At 45.6% G+C, this 17,709-nt stretch overlaps 1 protein-coding gene across 3 annotated transcripts in view; it reads right to left on the bottom strand.

The window, feature by feature from the left end:
- Positions 1-5,554: 5,554 nt before the first annotated feature.
- Positions 5,555-17,709, bottom strand: part of LOC112073440 (protein shisa-5-like) — a 33,744-nt gene continuing 21,589 nt past the window's right edge. The window contains exons 4-5 of one of the 3 annotated variants that reach the window (XM_024140728.2): positions 6,576-6,816; positions 5,555-5,939 (exon numbers count right to left, since the gene is read on the bottom strand). In XM_024140728.2, coding sequence (XP_023996496.1) covers positions 5,903-5,939; positions 6,576-6,816 — 278 coding nt within the window. In that variant the 3' untranslated portion in view covers positions 5,555-5,902. The remainder of the gene's footprint in view (positions 5,940-6,575; positions 6,817-17,709) is intronic. The other 2 variants (XM_024140731.2, XM_070440143.1) reach the window with 2 other exon arrangements.

The raw sequence follows: 17,709 nt of genomic DNA, 5'->3' as shown, positions 1-17,709 counted from the left end.
GGTCACATTTTAGCAAGATGTTATTGGTCACATGGTTAGCAGATGTTATTGGTCACATGGTTAGCAGATGTTATTGGTCACATGGTTAGCAGATGTATTGGTCACAATCAATGGTTAGCAGATTGTTATTGGTCACATGCTGGTTAGCAGATGTTATTGGTCACATGGTTAGCAGATGTTATTGGTCACATGGTTAGCAGATGTTATTGGTTACATACACATGGTTAGCAGATGTTAACGCGAGTGTAGCTAAATGCTTGTGCTTCTAGTTCCAACAGTGCAGTAATATCTAACAAGTAATCTACCAATTCCTCAACGACTACCTAATACACACAATGTAAGGGGATGGAATGAGAATATATAAATATAAATATATAGATGCGCGATGGCCGTGCGGCATAGACAAGACGCAGTAAAATACAGTGTATACATATGAGATGAGTAATGTAGGGTATGTTAACATTATTAAAGTGGTGTTATTTAAAGTGACTAGTGATACCTTTTATTAAGTCCGTTCATTTAAGGGGCCAGAGATTTGAGTCTGTATGTTGGCAGCAGCCTTTCTATGTTAGTGATGGCTGTTTAACAGTCTGATGGCCTCGAGATGAAGCACTCCCCCCATATCCACATCGACGGGACAGCAGTGGAGAAGGTGGGAAAGCTTCAAGTTCCTCGGCGTACACATCACTGACAAACTGAAATGGTCCACCCACACACACAGTGTGGTGAAGTAGGCGCAACAGCGCCTCTTCAACCTCAGGGAGGCTGAAGGATTTCGGCTTGGCTCCTAAGACCCTCACAAACTTGTATAGATGCACAATTGAGAGCATCCTGTCGGGCTGTATCACCGCCTGGTACGGCAACTGCACTGCCCGCAACCGAAAGGCTCTCCAGAGGGTGGTGTGGTCTGACCAACGCATCACCGGGGGCAAACTACCTGCCCTCCAGGACACCTACACCACCCGATGTCACAGGAAGGCCATATTATTATTTGACCATGCTGGTCATTTATGAACATTTGAACATCTTGGCCATGTTCACCCCTCATAGCCTGGTTTCTTCCTAGGTTTTGGCCTTTCTAGGGACTTTTTCCTAGCCACCGTGCTTCTACACCTGCATTGCTTGTTATTTGGGGTTTTAGGCTGGGTTTCTGTACAGCACTTTGAGATATCAGCGGATGTAAGAAGGGCTATATAAATAAATTTGATTTGATAAAAATCATCAAGGACAACAACCACCGCGAGCCACGGCCTGTTCACCCCGCTATCATCCAGAAGGCGAGGTCAGTACAGGTGCATCAAAGCAGGGACCGAGAGACTGGGGAAAACAGCTTGTATCTCAAGGCCWTCAGACAGCCATCACTAGCCGGCTACCTCCCGGTTACTCAACCCTACATAGACATGGAATCACTACTCAACTTTAATAATGTTTCCATACTGTTTTACTCATTTCATATGTATTTTACTGTATTTTAGCCACTCCGACATTGTTCATCCTAATATTTTTCTATTTGTTAATAACGTTTTACTTTTAGATTTGTCTGTATTGTTGTTAATTGTTAGATACTACTGCACTGTTGTAGTTAGGAACACAAGTCTTTGGCTACACCGTAATAACATCTGCTAAATATGTGTGTGTGTGACCAATAAAAATTTGATTTGACACAGGTGCACCTTGTGCTGGGGACAATAAAAGGCCACTCTAGAATTTGCAGTTTTGTCACTCAACACAATGCCACAGATGTCTCAAGTTTTGAGGGAGTGTGCAATTGGCATGCTGACTGCAGAGATGTCTACCAGAGCTGTTGCCAAATAATTAAATGTACATTTTTCTACCATAAGCCGCACAAACACATGTATGGCGTTGTGTGGGCGAGCGGTTTGCTGTTGTGAACAGTGCCCCATGGGAAGGCATAAGCTACGGACAACGAACACAAGTGCTTTTTATCAATGGCCATTTTAATGTGCAGAGATACGATCCTGAGGACCATTGTCGTGCCATTCATCCGCCATCGTCACCTCATGTTTCAGCATGATAATGCACGGCTCCATATCTGTACACAATTCCTGGAAACTGAAAATGTCCCAGTTTTTCCATGGCCTGCATACCCACCAGACCTGTCATCCATTGAGCATGTTTGGGATGCTCTGGATCGACAGCGTGTTCGTTCCCACCAATATCCAGCAACTTCGCCCAGCCATTAGAGGACTGGGACAACATTCCACACGCCACAATCAACAGCCTGATCAGCTGTGCGTATAAGATGAGGCTAAATGGTGGTCACACCAGATACTGTCTGGTTTTCTGATCCACACCACTACTTTTGGTTTTTAAAGGTATCTGTGACCAATAGATGCATATCTGTATTCCCAGTCATGTAATATCCATAGATTAGGACCTAATGAATTTATTTAAATTGACTGATTTCCGTTTATGAACTGTAACTTTATGAAATTGTTGCGTTTTTATATTTTTGTTAAGTAATTTTTTTTTTTAAACACTACAACTTGGTCCAAAAAAGGTTTGACCTTACATGTACCTGGCCAGTTATACATTGAGTGTCTCCTCTTTTCTACCAATGATCCTTKTATGTGTCCAGTTTCCTGTGTAACTCGTGTATTCTGTTTTGTTAGAATTGGCTTTGGATGAGATTTGTCGTCCCGAGTCTGAGGAYACTGAAGATATGGACGTAGATACTGGCTCCTGACCTGTTCCTTCTCTGGTTCTGCACCGGAGTGGCGTTCAGTTGCCCCTAGACACTGATCTTGGATCAGTTTTTGCATCCCCCCCCACCCCCACTAATGGTTAAGGTTAGGAGGGGGGAAGATAACTGAATTGACCCCAGCCCTGCTATGTACAGCGTCCCAACATAGTGCACTACTTTTCACCAGAGCCCYGTGGGCTACAGTAGTGCCCCKAAAAGGGTCCTAATTGGGACGCAGGTAATATCTTGTTGGTTTTTCCGAGGAAATGCCGACTGTTCTTGATATTGGAATGTGAAAATATTCTGTGATTTTACTGTATTGAGCTTTTATTTGAATCCATTAAATAACATCAGTGTTTGCAAACGACAATTGTCATTTGTACTCGGTGTGTGTCATTGTTATGCCATGTTTTGGTTGTCTCTTCCGTATGCGCGTAGGTATCACAATGAGAATACTGGAGGAGACGAGAGCACCAACAGATCTGGGACCAGGGACAAATAAAGATACAAGAGTTGAAAAAGAAAAAAGAAAAAATACATTTATTTGTCATTGTAGCAAAATGGCATTTAATTCCTGATTTAACATTTTAAAACTACACAGCATGTCATTTACTCAGTCGAACAAGCAGCACGCTAAAGCAGATATGGCTGACGAGGTGCTCACGACCTGAAGTCACACATGAACAACAGACAAAGGCTGGTATCCTGTCACASCATGAGTCATAATACCCCCATCTGAATATATATTGAGTCACACCAGGGTAAGTCTCTACATGAAACACAGCCTTTATTTTTAAGTGTTTCTAAAATCCCCGATGGGAAACACAAATGGAACCTGTTTGACAGCTAGGTTTTATGGGTATTATGACACATCCAATGTGGGGCTCTCAAACTCAACTCTGGACCTCAAAGCCAGTTCTACTGCGTTTTCATTGTTCCCCTTCTAAAATCGGGGACTGATTTAGACCTGGGGACACCAGGTTCCCCTCTAATCAGGGACTGATTTAGACCTGGGGACACCAGGTTCCCCTCTAATCGGGGACTGATTTAGACCCGGGGACACCAGGTTCCCCTCTAATCAGGGACTGATTTAGACCTGGGGACACCAGGTGGGTCCAATTTTTAACGATCAGGTAGAACAGAAAACCAGCAGGCTCCGTCCCTTCGTAGGGTCAAAGTTGAATACCCCCCGACATGGATAGAAACACGTGTGACGCGGACAAAACAACCCTGGGCAAGAAGTTCTAACAAACGAGGGTCGTGTAAAAAGGGGTGCAACAGCATACCGAACGCAGACAGAAATACAACCAATAGCAGCCGACATGATCCTTTAGTCCCAACATGTCAGAAGCATGTATGTTCTACACTGCGTATTTCTACCTGACCTTTCCAGACCCTGACTTCACAGATACAGCGTAGGAAAACCAGGGGCTGGCTCCCAAAAAATAGTGCACTGCTTTTGACCAGGGCCCATAGGAACTCAAAAGTAGTGCACTTATATATATATATAGGGAAATAGGGGGTTATTTGGGATGCAGATTAAGGAACATTATCAACAGAGAAGAGGTCACTCGGATAAAGACATTTTTAAAAAAGCATTACATTTCATTTGAAGGCTGGTAATGTTTCCATCCAGCTTGGTTCACCTACAAGGCTTGGTACAGAATGATTTTACATGATCTCACAGCACGAGTGGAGAAACAAGGCATATTGTGGAGGTTTTAACATTCTTTAGAACGGTTTACGTCCTAAATGGCACCCTATTCCCTACATAGGGCACAACTTTAGACCAGTGCCCTATGGCACCCTATTCCCTACATAGGGCACTACTTTTGAGTTCATTGGGCTCTGGTCAAAAGCAGTGCCCTACATGGGGACACGGCTTTAAAATGGTCTAAAAAAAACACCTAGACTGATGGTTTTATTTAAAAAAATAAAAATATAATTTGGTTGGACCAAGAATTTATGGTTTAAAAAAAGGCACAACTGTTTCTTGCATCTAGTTTCTGTACGAGACAGGACACCTTGACATTTTAACAGGACATACGTTTTACCACTAAACTAGATTTAGGTATATTTGATAATTTGTGTGAATGCGGATTCAGACATTTTGATTCTTGGCTGTCTTCTACTCTACGTCATTCAACTACAGTGCAAAAACATTTTTTTAAATTATTTTAACCACAGTTTGGGTTGGTTGTACAATGAAGACAGAGGCACAGAAATACATGAAGATTCCCTTTTTTGTTGTTTTGTTAGACTGTAATAAAAATAATAAACCTGGCCCTAACAAGGTATAGCATGTTCCCAAACAGCACACTATTCCCTATGTAGTGCACTACTTTTGACCAGGATAGTGCACTACATAGGGAATAGGGTGCTGTTAGGGATCCAAGCCAGTTGAGTTCTCTCCAGGTGAGCTCTAGAAGCTCAGTGAATGTGGTGGACGGAGGAGACTGGTGGGGGACGGGAGGAGACCTGTGGGGGGACGGGAGGGAGACCTGTGGTGGGGGACGGAGGAGACCCGTTGTGGACGAGGAACCTGTGGTGGAGGGGGACTGTGTGGGAACGGGAGGAGACCTGTGTGAGAGGAGACCTGTGTGGGGACGGGGACTGTGGTGGGGGACGGGACGGGAGCTGTGGTGGGGACGGGAGGGAGACTGTTGGGACGGGAGACCTGGTGGAGGGAGCCTTGTTGGGTGGAGAGACCTGTGGTGGGGAACGGGAGGGAGACCGGTAATGGAGAACTGCGTCAGACAGTGGATGGATGGGAATGGGAGGGAGACCGCGCAGACAGACAGTGGATGGATGGGAATGGGACGGAGACTGCGTCAGACAACAGTGGATGGATGGGGAATGGGAGGGAGACCTGCGTCAGACAGACAATGGATGGATGGGGAATGGGACGGAGACCTGCGTCAGACAGACAGTGATGGAGAATTGATTCAGTAGCCAGTTTTCGAGGTTGGGAGTCGACGAAGCAGGGTTGTAGGCAGGCTGAGCAGAGGGAATCAGCTGGCAGAGGCGCGCCAGCCTGGGCTGGGTAGGCTGTTTGCTGTTTGGGTAGGCTGGTTGTGGGCGTACGGTTGGCTTGGTACCGGGGCTGTGGGCTGGGTAGCCGGGCTGCTGGCTGAGTAGCCGGGCTGAGCTGGAGGCTGGATGGGGTAAGATGGCTGTCCTGGACTGAACCCAGCCTGACTATAAGGCACTGGGATAGCAGGAGGATAGGCTGAACCTGAGAGAGAGAGAGAGAGAGAGAGAGAGGACATTACCACACCAGACAGAAGTGGTGTTTTTGGGCAAGTAGTCATAAGGTGAACTAGAAGTTTAACAGCAACCTGAGAGAGACCCTCCTGTAGGTTTTAACTCCAACTGTTCCTGGAGAGAGACCTCCTGTAGGTTTTCACTCCAACCCTGTTCCTGTGAGAAACCCTCCTGTAGGTTTTTCACTCCAACCCTGTTCCTGGAGAGAGACCTCCAGTAGGTTAACTCCAACCCTGTTCCTGGATACATACCCTCCTGTAGGTTTTAACTCCAACCCTGTTCCTGGAAGAGTACGTCCTGTAGGTTTTAACTCCAACCCTGTTCCTGGAGAGAAACCCTCCTGTAGGTTTAACTCCAACCCTGTTCCTGGAGAGATACCCTCCTGTAGGTTTTAACTCCAACCCTGTTCCTGGAGAGATACCCTCCTGTAGTTTTAACTCCAACCCTGTCCTGGAGAGAGACCCTCCTGTAGGTTTTCACTCCAACCTGTTCCTGGAGAGAGACCTCCTGTAGGAGTTAAAACCTACAGGAGGGTTCTTCTCCAGGAACAGAGGTCTGATATAAAAGGGTGCCATTACGTCATCACCTGTATGTCTATGACACTTACCAGTGTCTTGGTAGGGAGGGGGTGGTCCTGGCTGGAAGTGTTGTCCCTGGTTGCCCGGTGCTGTGGGCATGGGCTGCCCTCTCCGTAGCCAGGTTGAGGCTGAGCCCCATACCCAGGCTGGACGGGTACGGGCTGGTAGGCTGGGTACTGGGGGCCACCCTGTAGACATGGATGGGCTGCTGAGGTTGCTGGGTGAACTGGTGTTTCACCACTGTGGTGTGTGAGGTCGTGGCTATCACCGCTGTATGGAATGAGGCAGACAATAAATCAAGAGGTTAGTTCACACCGCTTTTATTAAAGCATTTGACAACTATTTGTTGAAACGGGTTGTGGTGAAGGAGAACCTAGTTAAGACGTTGTTGAAAAGCCTAGTGTCTGTTTCTAATACCACACAGTGTAAACCACAGCCTAAAATATGTAGGTGGAAGAGGTGTGCTGACAGACAGGCCAGAAATGAAGCCTGATGATCAAACAGGAAGCCCCAGTCAGCTCAGTACGGAGGGTATCTTAGGTTTCTTCCTAGGTTTTGGCCTTTCTAGGGAGTTTTTCCTAGCCACCGTGCTTCTACACCTGCATTGCTTTCTTTTTGGGGTTTTAGGCTGGTTTCTGTACAGCAGTTTGAGATATCAGCTGATGTACGAAGGGCTTTATAAATACATTTATTTTATATCTGCCACAAAGCTTCTGTCAGTCCAAACGTATTTGGGTACGCACAGCAGTGTTTCTACAAATATTGGACTGTTTGCTTTCATACTTTAAAAAAAAATCTCAGCGCAAGCTCAAGTAATTTCTCGGTCAAAACCCATTCAATGAAGAGGAATGCGTGCGTAATTGTTGGGAGGAGCACGTTGGGGGGGGGGGGGCGTCCACGCGGATGGCTCAGAGCCAGCGTAGGTAATCATCGGAGATACTGGGCTATCACTTCTCAGTGTCTGTGGATTCTGATTAAGGCAAGAAGGGGAAGTTTCCAAATGTACTTTAAGCTAATCTTACACCATAGGTCTACGAATGTTGAATCCTACAGTTATCAGCAATGCTCAAAATGTATGAATTCTTGTTTCATGTTAAATTCCATGTTTCGAATTCCAAACCAGATGTTTCCCCCCCCACACTAAGGTTAGGTTACAAACACTAGATTACTTCTCCGTTGTAAAGAGGACGCGGTTACATAATTGGGCGTTGTCTGAAATCAACCGTCCCAGCTCAGTGTGCATTCCAAATGGCAAGCTATTCCTTTATATACACACTGCAGGTCAAAAGTAGGGAACTATATTAGGGAACCGTTTGGGATACACAATCTTTGTTTTTTTGGATTCCTCCCACCGCCCGGCCTGTCAGGGTTCCAAGTGGGAGTGGTCTGACCACTTCCTGTATGACAAGGTGGCTCTGAAGGCTCCGCCCCCTGTGGTGTGTTGCTACGGAAAGCATGAGTCAGACTCACTGGCTGGAAGTAACCCACAGTTTATTATTCTAACCACAGATTCAGCAGGCACGTGTTCAATAGACACCAAACAGGATAACACTTTTTAATTTTATTTTTCTGAAATGCCAAGAAAACAAGAGATTCTCATTCCAACAGCGCAGGACAGCCAGATGACACCTGGTTCCTGTTCGGTCGGCACCAAACGAGACAACTTTTCAAACACGGAAGGAACATCCAATAATAAACGTGTTAGGGGAAGTAGAATACTCCCACGGCTTATCAACGTTGTAAACCCTTTAGGTGTTTAAGTAAAGGAACTGGTAATATGGGAGCCAGAGGCTACGGACCAAATAGAACCCTATTCCCTATGTAGTGCACTACCCACAGGGCTCTGGTCTAAAGTAGTGCACTACCCACAGGGCTCTGGTCTAAAGTAGTGCACTACCCACAGGGCTCTGGTCTAAAGTAGTGCACTACCCAGGTAATAGTGTACCATTTAGGATGTAGATATATTTCCCTACTTCACATTAAAACCAGTTGTGACTAGACTACCGGTATGTGGCTGTCTGCTCCATATGATTGGGCAGCATTTTACCACAAACAGAAACCTGAGGTGTGGTTCGAACAAGGAAAATAGTTTGAACTTTAGCTAACGCATTCCATTTGTTTGTTATGTTCTGGACGAACACAAAGTCTGAGAAGGTAGTGTTCGGACGAGTGTGTGTCTGTTTCAGGTCTAAACTGCCGCTACAAATAATCATTTGGAAAATATGGTTTAATGTACTAAAAAATAGCAAAGTAATTTGCAGTTTGAATATTGCYGCTRAAAWAYACAGTTATCCATGCAAAAAAAGTWGCTATTTGTGGCTTCACCGTAACATTCTRGAATGTTCATTCAAATCGTTCAACTGAAATTGTTACTAAGTAACATGTTTGCCGCTCAACGGAAGCTTGTTGAACTTAACTCTACTAAACACTGACCCCCAGACTACAGTCAGAACTGACCCCCAGACTACACCAGAGATACTACAGTCAGAACTGACCCCAGACTACACAGAGATACTACAGTCAGAACTGACCCCCAGACTACACAGAGATACTACAGTCAGACAACTGACCCCCAGACTACACAGAGATACTACAGTCAGAACTGACCCCCAGACTACACAGAGATACTACAGTCAGAAACTGACCCCCAGACTACACAGAGATACACAGTCGAAACTGACCCCCAGACTACACAGAGATACGACAGTCAGAACTGACCCCCAGACTACACAGAGATACTACAGTCAGAAACTGACCCAGCACTACACAGAGAACTACAGTCAGAACTGACGCCCCCCAGACTACACGTCAGAATGGACCCCCAGATACACAGAAACTACAGTCAGAACTGACCCCCAGACTACACAGAGATACTCACAGTCAGAACAGTGACCCCCAGACTACACAGAGATCACTACAGTCAGACTGACCCCCAGACTACACAAGATACTACAGTCAGAACTGACCCCCAGACTACACAGAGATATCTACAGTCAGAACTGACCCCCAGACTACACAGAATGGAACCCCAGACTGACCCACAGAGATACTACAGCAGAACGGACCCCCAGGACGTACACAGAGATACTACAGGTCCAGAACTGACCCCCAGACTACACAGAGATACTAACAGTCAGAACGGACCCCCAGACTACAGTCAGAACTGACCCCCAGACTACACAGAGATACTACAGTCAAACTGACCCCCAGACTACACAGAGATACTACAGTCAGAACAGACCCCAGACTACACAGAGATACTACAGTCAGAACTGACCCCCAGACTACACAGAATACTACAGTCAGAACTGACCCCCAGACTACACAGAGATACTACAGTCAGAACTGACCCCCAGACATACTACAGTCAGAACGGACCCCCAGACTACAGTCAGAACTGACCCCCAGACTACACAGAATACTACAGTCAGAACTGACCCCAGACTACAGTCAGAACTGACCCCCAGACACACAGAGATACTACAGTCAGAACTGACCCCAGACTAACGATACTACGTCAGAACGTGACCCCCAGACTACACAGAGGATACCTACAGTCAGAACTGACCCCAGACTACACAAGTACTACGTCAGAACTGACCCCCAGACTTACACAGAGATCACTACAGTCAGAACTGACCCCCAGACTACACAGAGAACTACAGTCAGAACTGACCCCCAGACTACACAGAGATACTACAGTCAGAACGACCCCCAGACTACACAGAGATACTACAGTCAGAACAGACCCCCAACTACACAGAGATACTACAGTCAAACGACCCCCAGACTACACAGAGATACACAGTCAGAACTGACCCCCAGACTACACAAGAGATACACAGTCAGAACTGACCCCCAGACTACACAGAGATACTACAGTCAAGAACTGACCCCCAGACTACACAGAGATACTACAGGCAGAACTGACCCAACACACAGAGATACTACAGTCAGAACTGACCCCCAGACTACAGTCAGAACTGACCCCAGACTACACAGAGATACTACAATCAGAATGGACCCCCAGACTACCAGTCAGAAACGGACCCAGACTACAATCCAGAATGACCTCCGACTAACAGATACTACAAGTCAGAACGACCCCCCAAGAATAACAGATACTACAGTCAGAACTGACCCCCAGACTACACAGAATACTACAGTCAGAACGACCCCCAGACTACACAGAGATACTACAGTCAGAACTGACCCCCAGACTACACAGAGATACTACAGTCAGAACTGACCCCCAGACTACACAGAGGTCATTGAGAATATAAACAAATAGTTCATATAATTGTTTTAAATCTAAAATCAACCAGCATATTTGTATTGTATTTTAGCGTAAACATGTTTGTTATCGTGTTGTGATCAAAGGAGACATAGTGACTTGCGGAAGTATTCACCCCCCTTGGCATGTTTCCTATTTTGTTGCCTTACAACCTGGAATTAAAATWGATTTTTGGGGGGGTTAGTATCATTTGATTTACACAACATGCCTACCATTTTGAAGATGCAAAATATTTTTTTATTGTGAAACAAACTAGAAATAAGACAAAAACAACTTGAGCGTGCATAACTATTCACCCCCTCAAAGGCAATACTTTGTACAGCCACCTTTTGCAGCAATTACAGCTGCAAGTCTCTTGGGGTATGTCTCTGTAAGCTTGGCACATCTAGCCACTGGGATTTTTGCCCATTCTTCAAGATAAAACTGCTCCAGCTCCTTCAAGTTGGATGGGTTCCGCTGGTGTACAGCAATCTTTAAGTAACACCATATATTCTCACTTGGATTGAGGTCTGGCCTTTGACTAGGCCATTCTAATACATGTAAATGTTTCCACTTAAACCACTAGAGTGTTGCTTTAGCAGTATGCTTAGGGTCATTGTCCTGCTGGAAGGTGAACCTCCGTGCCAGTCTCAAATCTCTGGAAGACTGAAGCAGGTTCCCCTCAAGAATATCCCTGTATTTAGCGCCATCCATAATTCCTTCAATTCTGACCAGTTTCCCAGTCCCTGCCGATGTAAAACATCCCCACAGCATGATGCTGCCACCACCGTGCTTCACTGTGTGTTCTCGGGGTGAAGAGAGGTGTTGGGTTTGCGCCAGACATAGCGTTTTCCTTGATGGCCAAAAAGCTAAATTTTAGTCTCATCTGACCAGAGTACCTTCTTCCATATGTTTGGGGAGTCTCCCACATGCCTTTTGGCGAACACCAAACGTGTTTGCTTATTTTTTTCTGGCCACTCTTCCGTAAAGTTTTGTTGCATTACAACCTGTAATTTTAAATTTCATGTAATGGACATACACAAATAGTCCAAATTTGTGGAGTGAAATGAAAATACAACTTTAATAAATAATGAATAACTTAAAAGTGGTGCGTGCATATGTATCACCCTCTTTGCTATGAAGCCCCTAAATAAGATCTGGTGCAACCAAAGTTGTGGAGAAGTACAGATCAGGGTTATAAAAACAGAACAGCTTTGAACATCCCACGGAGCACCATCAAATCCATTATTTAAAAAAAATGGAAAGAATATGGCACCACAACAAACCTGCCAAGAGAGGGTCGCTCACCAAAACTCACGGACCAGGCAAGGAGGGCATTAATCAGAGAGGCAACAAGAAGACCAAAGAAATAACCCTGAAGGAGCTGCAAAGCTCCACAGTGGAGATTGGAGTATCTGTCCATGGGACCACTTTGCCGTACACTCCACAGAGCTGGACTTTACGGAAGAGTGGCCAGAAAAAAATAAGCAAACACGTTTGGTGTTCGCCCAAGGCATGTGGGAGACTCCCCAAACATATGGAAGAAGGTACTCTGGTCAGATGAGACTAAAATTTAGCTTTTTGGCCATCAAGGAAAACGCTATGTCTGGCGCAAACCCAACACCTCTCTTCACCCCAGAACACACAGTGAAGCACGGTGGTGGCAGCATCATGCTGTGGGGATTTTACATCGGCAGGGACTGGGAAACTGGTCAGAATTGAAGGAATTATGGATGGCGCTAAATACAGGATATTCTTGAGGGAACCTGCTTCAGTCTTCAGAAGATTTGAGACTGGCACGGAGGGTCACCTTCCAGCAGGACAATGACCCTAAGCATACTGCTAAAGCAACACTCTAGTGGTTTAAGTGGAAACATTTACATGTATTAGAATGGCCTAGTCAAAGGCCAGACCTCAATCCAAGTGAGAATATATGGTGTTACTTAAAGATTGCTGTTACACCAGCGGAACCCATCCAACTTGAAGGAGCTGGAGCAGTTTTATCTTGAAGAATGGCAAAAATCCCAGTGGCTAGATGTGCCAAGCTTACAGAGACATACCCCAAGAGACTTGCAGCTGTAATTGCTGCAAAAGGTGGCTGTACAAAGTATTGCCTTTGAGGGGGTGAATAGTTATGCACGCTCAAGTTGTTTTTGTCTTATTTCTAGTTTGTTTCACAATAAAAAAATATTTTGCATCTTCAAAATGGTAGGCATGTTGTGTAAATCAAATGATACTAACCCCCCCAAAAATCAATTTTAATTCCAGGTTGTAAGGCAACAAAATAGGAACATGCCAAGGGGGGTGAATACTTCCGCAAGTCACTATGTCTCCTTTGATCACAACACGATAACAAACATGTTACGCTAAAATACAATACAAATATGCTGGTTGATTTTAGATTTAAAACAATTATATAACTATTTGTTTATATTCTCAATGACTCTGTGTAGTCTGGGGTCAGTTCTGACTGTAGTATCTCTGTGTAGTCTGGGGGCAGTTCTGACTGTAGTATTCTGTGTAGTCTGGGGGTCAGTTTCTGACTGTAGTATCTCTTTGTATTCTGGGGGTCAGTTCTGACTTAGTATCTCTGTTAGTCTGGGGGTCAGTTCTGACTGTAGTATCTCTGTGTAGTCTGGGGTCAGTTCTGACTGTAGTATCTCTGTGTAGTCTGGGGTCAGTTCTGACTTTGTATCTCTGTGTAGTCTGGGGTCTTCTGACTGTAGATCTCTGTAGTCTGGGGGTCTGTTCTGACTGTAGTATCTCTGTGTAGTCTGGGGTCAGTTCTGACTGTAGTATCTCTGTGTAGTCTGGGGTCTTTATGACTGTAGTCTGGGGGTCAGTTCTGACTGTTATCTCTGTAGTCTGGGGTCTGTTCTGACTGTGTATCTCGTGTGTAGTCTGGGGGTCTGTCTGACTGGTAGTATCATCTGTGTAGTCTGGGGGTCCGTTCTGACTGTAGTCTGGGGGTCCGTTCTGACTGTAGTCTGGGGGTCAGTTCTGACTGTAGTCTGGGGTCCGTTCTGACTGTAGTCTTGGGGGTCAGTTCTGACTGTAGTCTGGGGGTCCGTTCTGACTGTAGTCTGGGGGTCAGTTCTGACTGTAGTCTGGGGTCCGTTCTGACTGTAGTCTGGGGTCAGGTCTGACTGTAGTATCTCTGTGTAGTCTGGGGTCCGTCTGACTGTAGTCTGGGGTCAGTTCTGACTGTAGTATCTCTGTGTAGTCTGGGGTCAGTTCTGACTGTAGTATCTCTGTGTAGTCTGGGGGTCCGTTCTGACTGTTGTCTGGGGGTCAGTTCTGACTGTAGTATCTCTGTGTAGTCTGGGGGTCAGTTTGACTGTAGTATCTCTGTGTAGTCTGGGGGTCCGTTCTGACTGTAGTCTGGGGGTCAGTTCTGACTGTAGTATCTCTGTGTAGTCTGGGGTCAGTTCTGACTGTAGTATCTTCTGTGTAGTCTGGGGGTCCGTTCTGACTGTAGTCTGGGGGTCAGTTCTTGACTGTAGTATCTCTGTGTAGTCTGGGGGTCAGTTCTGACTGTAGTATCTCTGTGTAGTCTGGGGGTCAGTTCTGACTGTAGTATCTCTGTGTAGTCTGGGGGTCAGTTCTGACTGTAGTCTGGGGGTCCGTTCTGACTGTAAGTCTGGGGTCCGTTCTGACTGTAGTCTGGGGGTCAGTTCTGACTGTAGATATCTCTGTGTAGTCTGGGGGTCAGTTCTGACTGTAGTATCTCTGTGTGTTCGGGGGTCAGTTCTGACTGTAGGTATCTCTGTTTAGTCTGGGGGTCAGTTCTGACTGTAGTATCTTCTGTGTAGTCTGGGGGTCCGTTCTGACTGTAGTCTGGGGGTCCGTTCTGACTGTAGTCTGGGGGTCAGTTTCTGACTGTAGTCTGGGGGTCAGTTCTGACTGTAGTCTGGGGGGTCAGTTCTGACTGTAGTCTGCGGGTCAGTTTGACGTGTAGTCTGGGGGTCAGTTTCTGACTGTATCGGAGTAGATCGTTCTGATGTAAGTCTCGGATTGGGTCTTTACGTTTCTTGAGCTTGGAGGTGATGACTCGATAGTATGTAGATTCTAGGGTCCCTCAAGTGTCTGAGGTTCTGACTGTAGTATCCCTTGTGAGTCATGCGGGGTCAGTTTGACTGTAGTTATCCTCTGTGTATCCTGTGGGGTTCAGTTTGACACTGTAGTCATCTTTGTAGTCTGGGGTCGTCTGACTGTAGCTAACTGTGTAGTCTTGGGTCAGTTCTGATGTAGTATCTCTTGTGTGGTTAGTCGTAGTGGGGTCAGTGTTTAGTAAGGAGTTAAGTTCAACAAGGCTTCGTTAGCGGCAAACATGTTACTTAGTAACCAATTTCCATTTGACGATTTTGAATGAACCATTCAGAATTGTTACGGTGAAGCCACAAATAGCTATTTTTGCATGGAAATAACTGTGTATTCAGCCAGAATATTCCAAACTGCCAAATTTACTTTGCTATTTTTTTAGTACATAAACCATATTTTCCAAATGATTTTTGTAGCGGCAGTTATAGACCTGACAGGACAACTACGCCCGTCCGACAACTACCTTCTCAGACTTTTGTGTTCGTCCAGAAATAACAAACAAATGGAATGCGTAGCTAAATTCAACTATTTTCCTTGTTCGAAACCACACCTCAGGTTTCTGTTTCGTTGTTAAAATGCTGCCCATCATATGGAGAGAACAGCCACATACCGGTAGTCTGTTCACAACTGTTTAATGTGAAGTAGGGAAATAATCTACATCCTAAATGGTCACTCATTTACCTGGGTATGGCACTTACTTTTAGACCAGAGGCCCTGTGAGGTAGTGCACTACTTGTAGAACCAGAGCCTGTGGGTAGTGCACTACTTTAGACCAGAGCCCTCTGTGGGGTAGTGCACTAACATAGGAATAGGGTTCTATTGGTTCCGTAGCCTCTGGCTCCCATATTACCAGTTTCCTTTATTAAACACACTTAAAAGGTTACAACGTGATCAAGCCGTGGGAGTATTCTTATTCCACCTAACACGTTTCATTATTGGGATGTTCCTTACGTTTTGAAAGTTGGTCTCGTTTTTGGTGCCGGACTCCGAACAGGAAACCAGGTGTCATCTGGCTGTCCTGCGCTGTTGGAATGAGAATCTCTTTTTTCTTGCATTTCAGAAAAAATAAGATTAAAAAGTGTTTATCCTGGTTTGGTGTCTATTTGAACACGTGCCTGCTGAATCTGTGGTTTAGAATAAACTGTGGGTTACTTCCAGCCCGTGAGTCTGACTCATACTTATCGTAGTACACACACCACAGGGGGCGGAGCCTTCAAGAGCCACCATTGTCATACGGAAAAGTGGTCAGACCACCCACTTGGAACCCTGGACAGGCCGGAGCGGTTGGAGGAATCCAAAAAAAACAAAGATTGTGTATTCCCAAACGGTCCCTAATATAGTTCCCCTACTTTTGACCTGCAGTGATCGTATCATTAAAGGAATAGCTTGCATCTTGGAATGGACACTGAGTGGGACGGCTTGATTTCAGACAACGCCCAATTATGTAACGCGTCCTCTTTACAACGGAGAAGTATCTAGTGTTTGTAAAACCTAACCTTAGTGTTGGGGGGGAATCTGGTTATGGGAATTCGGAAACATGGGAATTTAACATGAAACAAGAACTCATACATTTTGAGCATTGCTGATACTGTAGGATTCAACATTCGTAGACCTATGGTGTTAAGATTAGCTTAAAGTACATTTTGGAAACTTCCCCTTCTTGCCATTATCAGATCCACAGACACTGAGGAAGTTGATAGCCCAGTATCCGTGACTTACCTTACGATGGCTCTGAGCCCATCCGCGTGGGACGCACCCCCCCCCCCCCCAACGTGCTCCTCCCAACAATTACGACGCATTCCTCTTCATTGAATGGGTTTTTGACCGAGAATTACTGAGCTGCGCTGAGATTTTTTTTAAAGTATGAAAGCAAACAGTTCCAATATTGTTTAGAACACTGCTGTGCGTACAAATACGGTTTGGGACGACAGAAGCTTTGTGGCAGATATAAAATCAAATGTATTTAGTAAAGCCCTTCGTACCATCAGCTGATATGGTCTCAAAGTGCTGTACAGAACCCAGCCTAAACCCCCAAAACAGAAAGCAATGCCAGGTGTAGAAAGCCGGTGGCCTAGGAAACTCCCAGAAAGGCAAAACCTAGGAAAAAACCTAAGACATACCCTCCTATACTGAGCTGACTGGGGCTTCCTGTTCTGAATAATCAGGCAATTTCCATTTTCTGGCCTGTCTGTCAGCACAACACTCTTCCCACCTCCACATATTTTAGGCTGTGGTTTTACCTGTTGGCTCATTAGAAACAGACACTAGGCTTAATTTCAACCAACAGTCTTACACTAGGGTTTCTCCTTCACCACAACCCGTTTCAACAAATAGTTGTTACAAAGACTTCTAATTAAAAACGGTGTGAACTAACGGGCTTGATTATATTCGCTCATTCCATACAGCGGTGATAAGCCACCGACCTCACACACCACACGTAGGTGAAACACCCAGATTCACCCAGCAAACCTCAGCAGCACCCATCCAATGCTACCAGGTGGCCCCAGCCTACCCGAACTTACCAGCCCCGAATACCGTCCAGCCTGGGTATGGAGGCTCAGCCTCCAAAACTGGACTACGGAGGAGGGCAGCCATGCCCACCAGCACCGGGCAACCCAGGGACAACACTTCCAGCCAGGACCACCCCACTTCCCTACCAAGACACTGGTAAGTGTCATAGAACTACAGTGATACGAATGGCACACCTTATTATATCAGACCTCTGTTACTGGAGAGAGACCTCTGTAAGGTTTCAACTCCTACAGGAGGGTCTCTCTTCTCCAAAGACA

The sequence above is a fragment of the Salvelinus sp. IW2-2015 genome, unplaced genomic scaffold (assembly GCF_002910315.2).
Source record: "Salvelinus sp. IW2-2015 unplaced genomic scaffold, ASM291031v2 Un_scaffold2262, whole genome shotgun sequence".
NCBI classification, from domain to species: domain Eukaryota; kingdom Metazoa; phylum Chordata; class Actinopteri; order Salmoniformes; family Salmonidae; genus Salvelinus; species Salvelinus sp. IW2-2015.
Note: the sequence above shows the minus strand (reverse complement) of the source record. Positions and strands in the feature narration are given on the sequence as shown.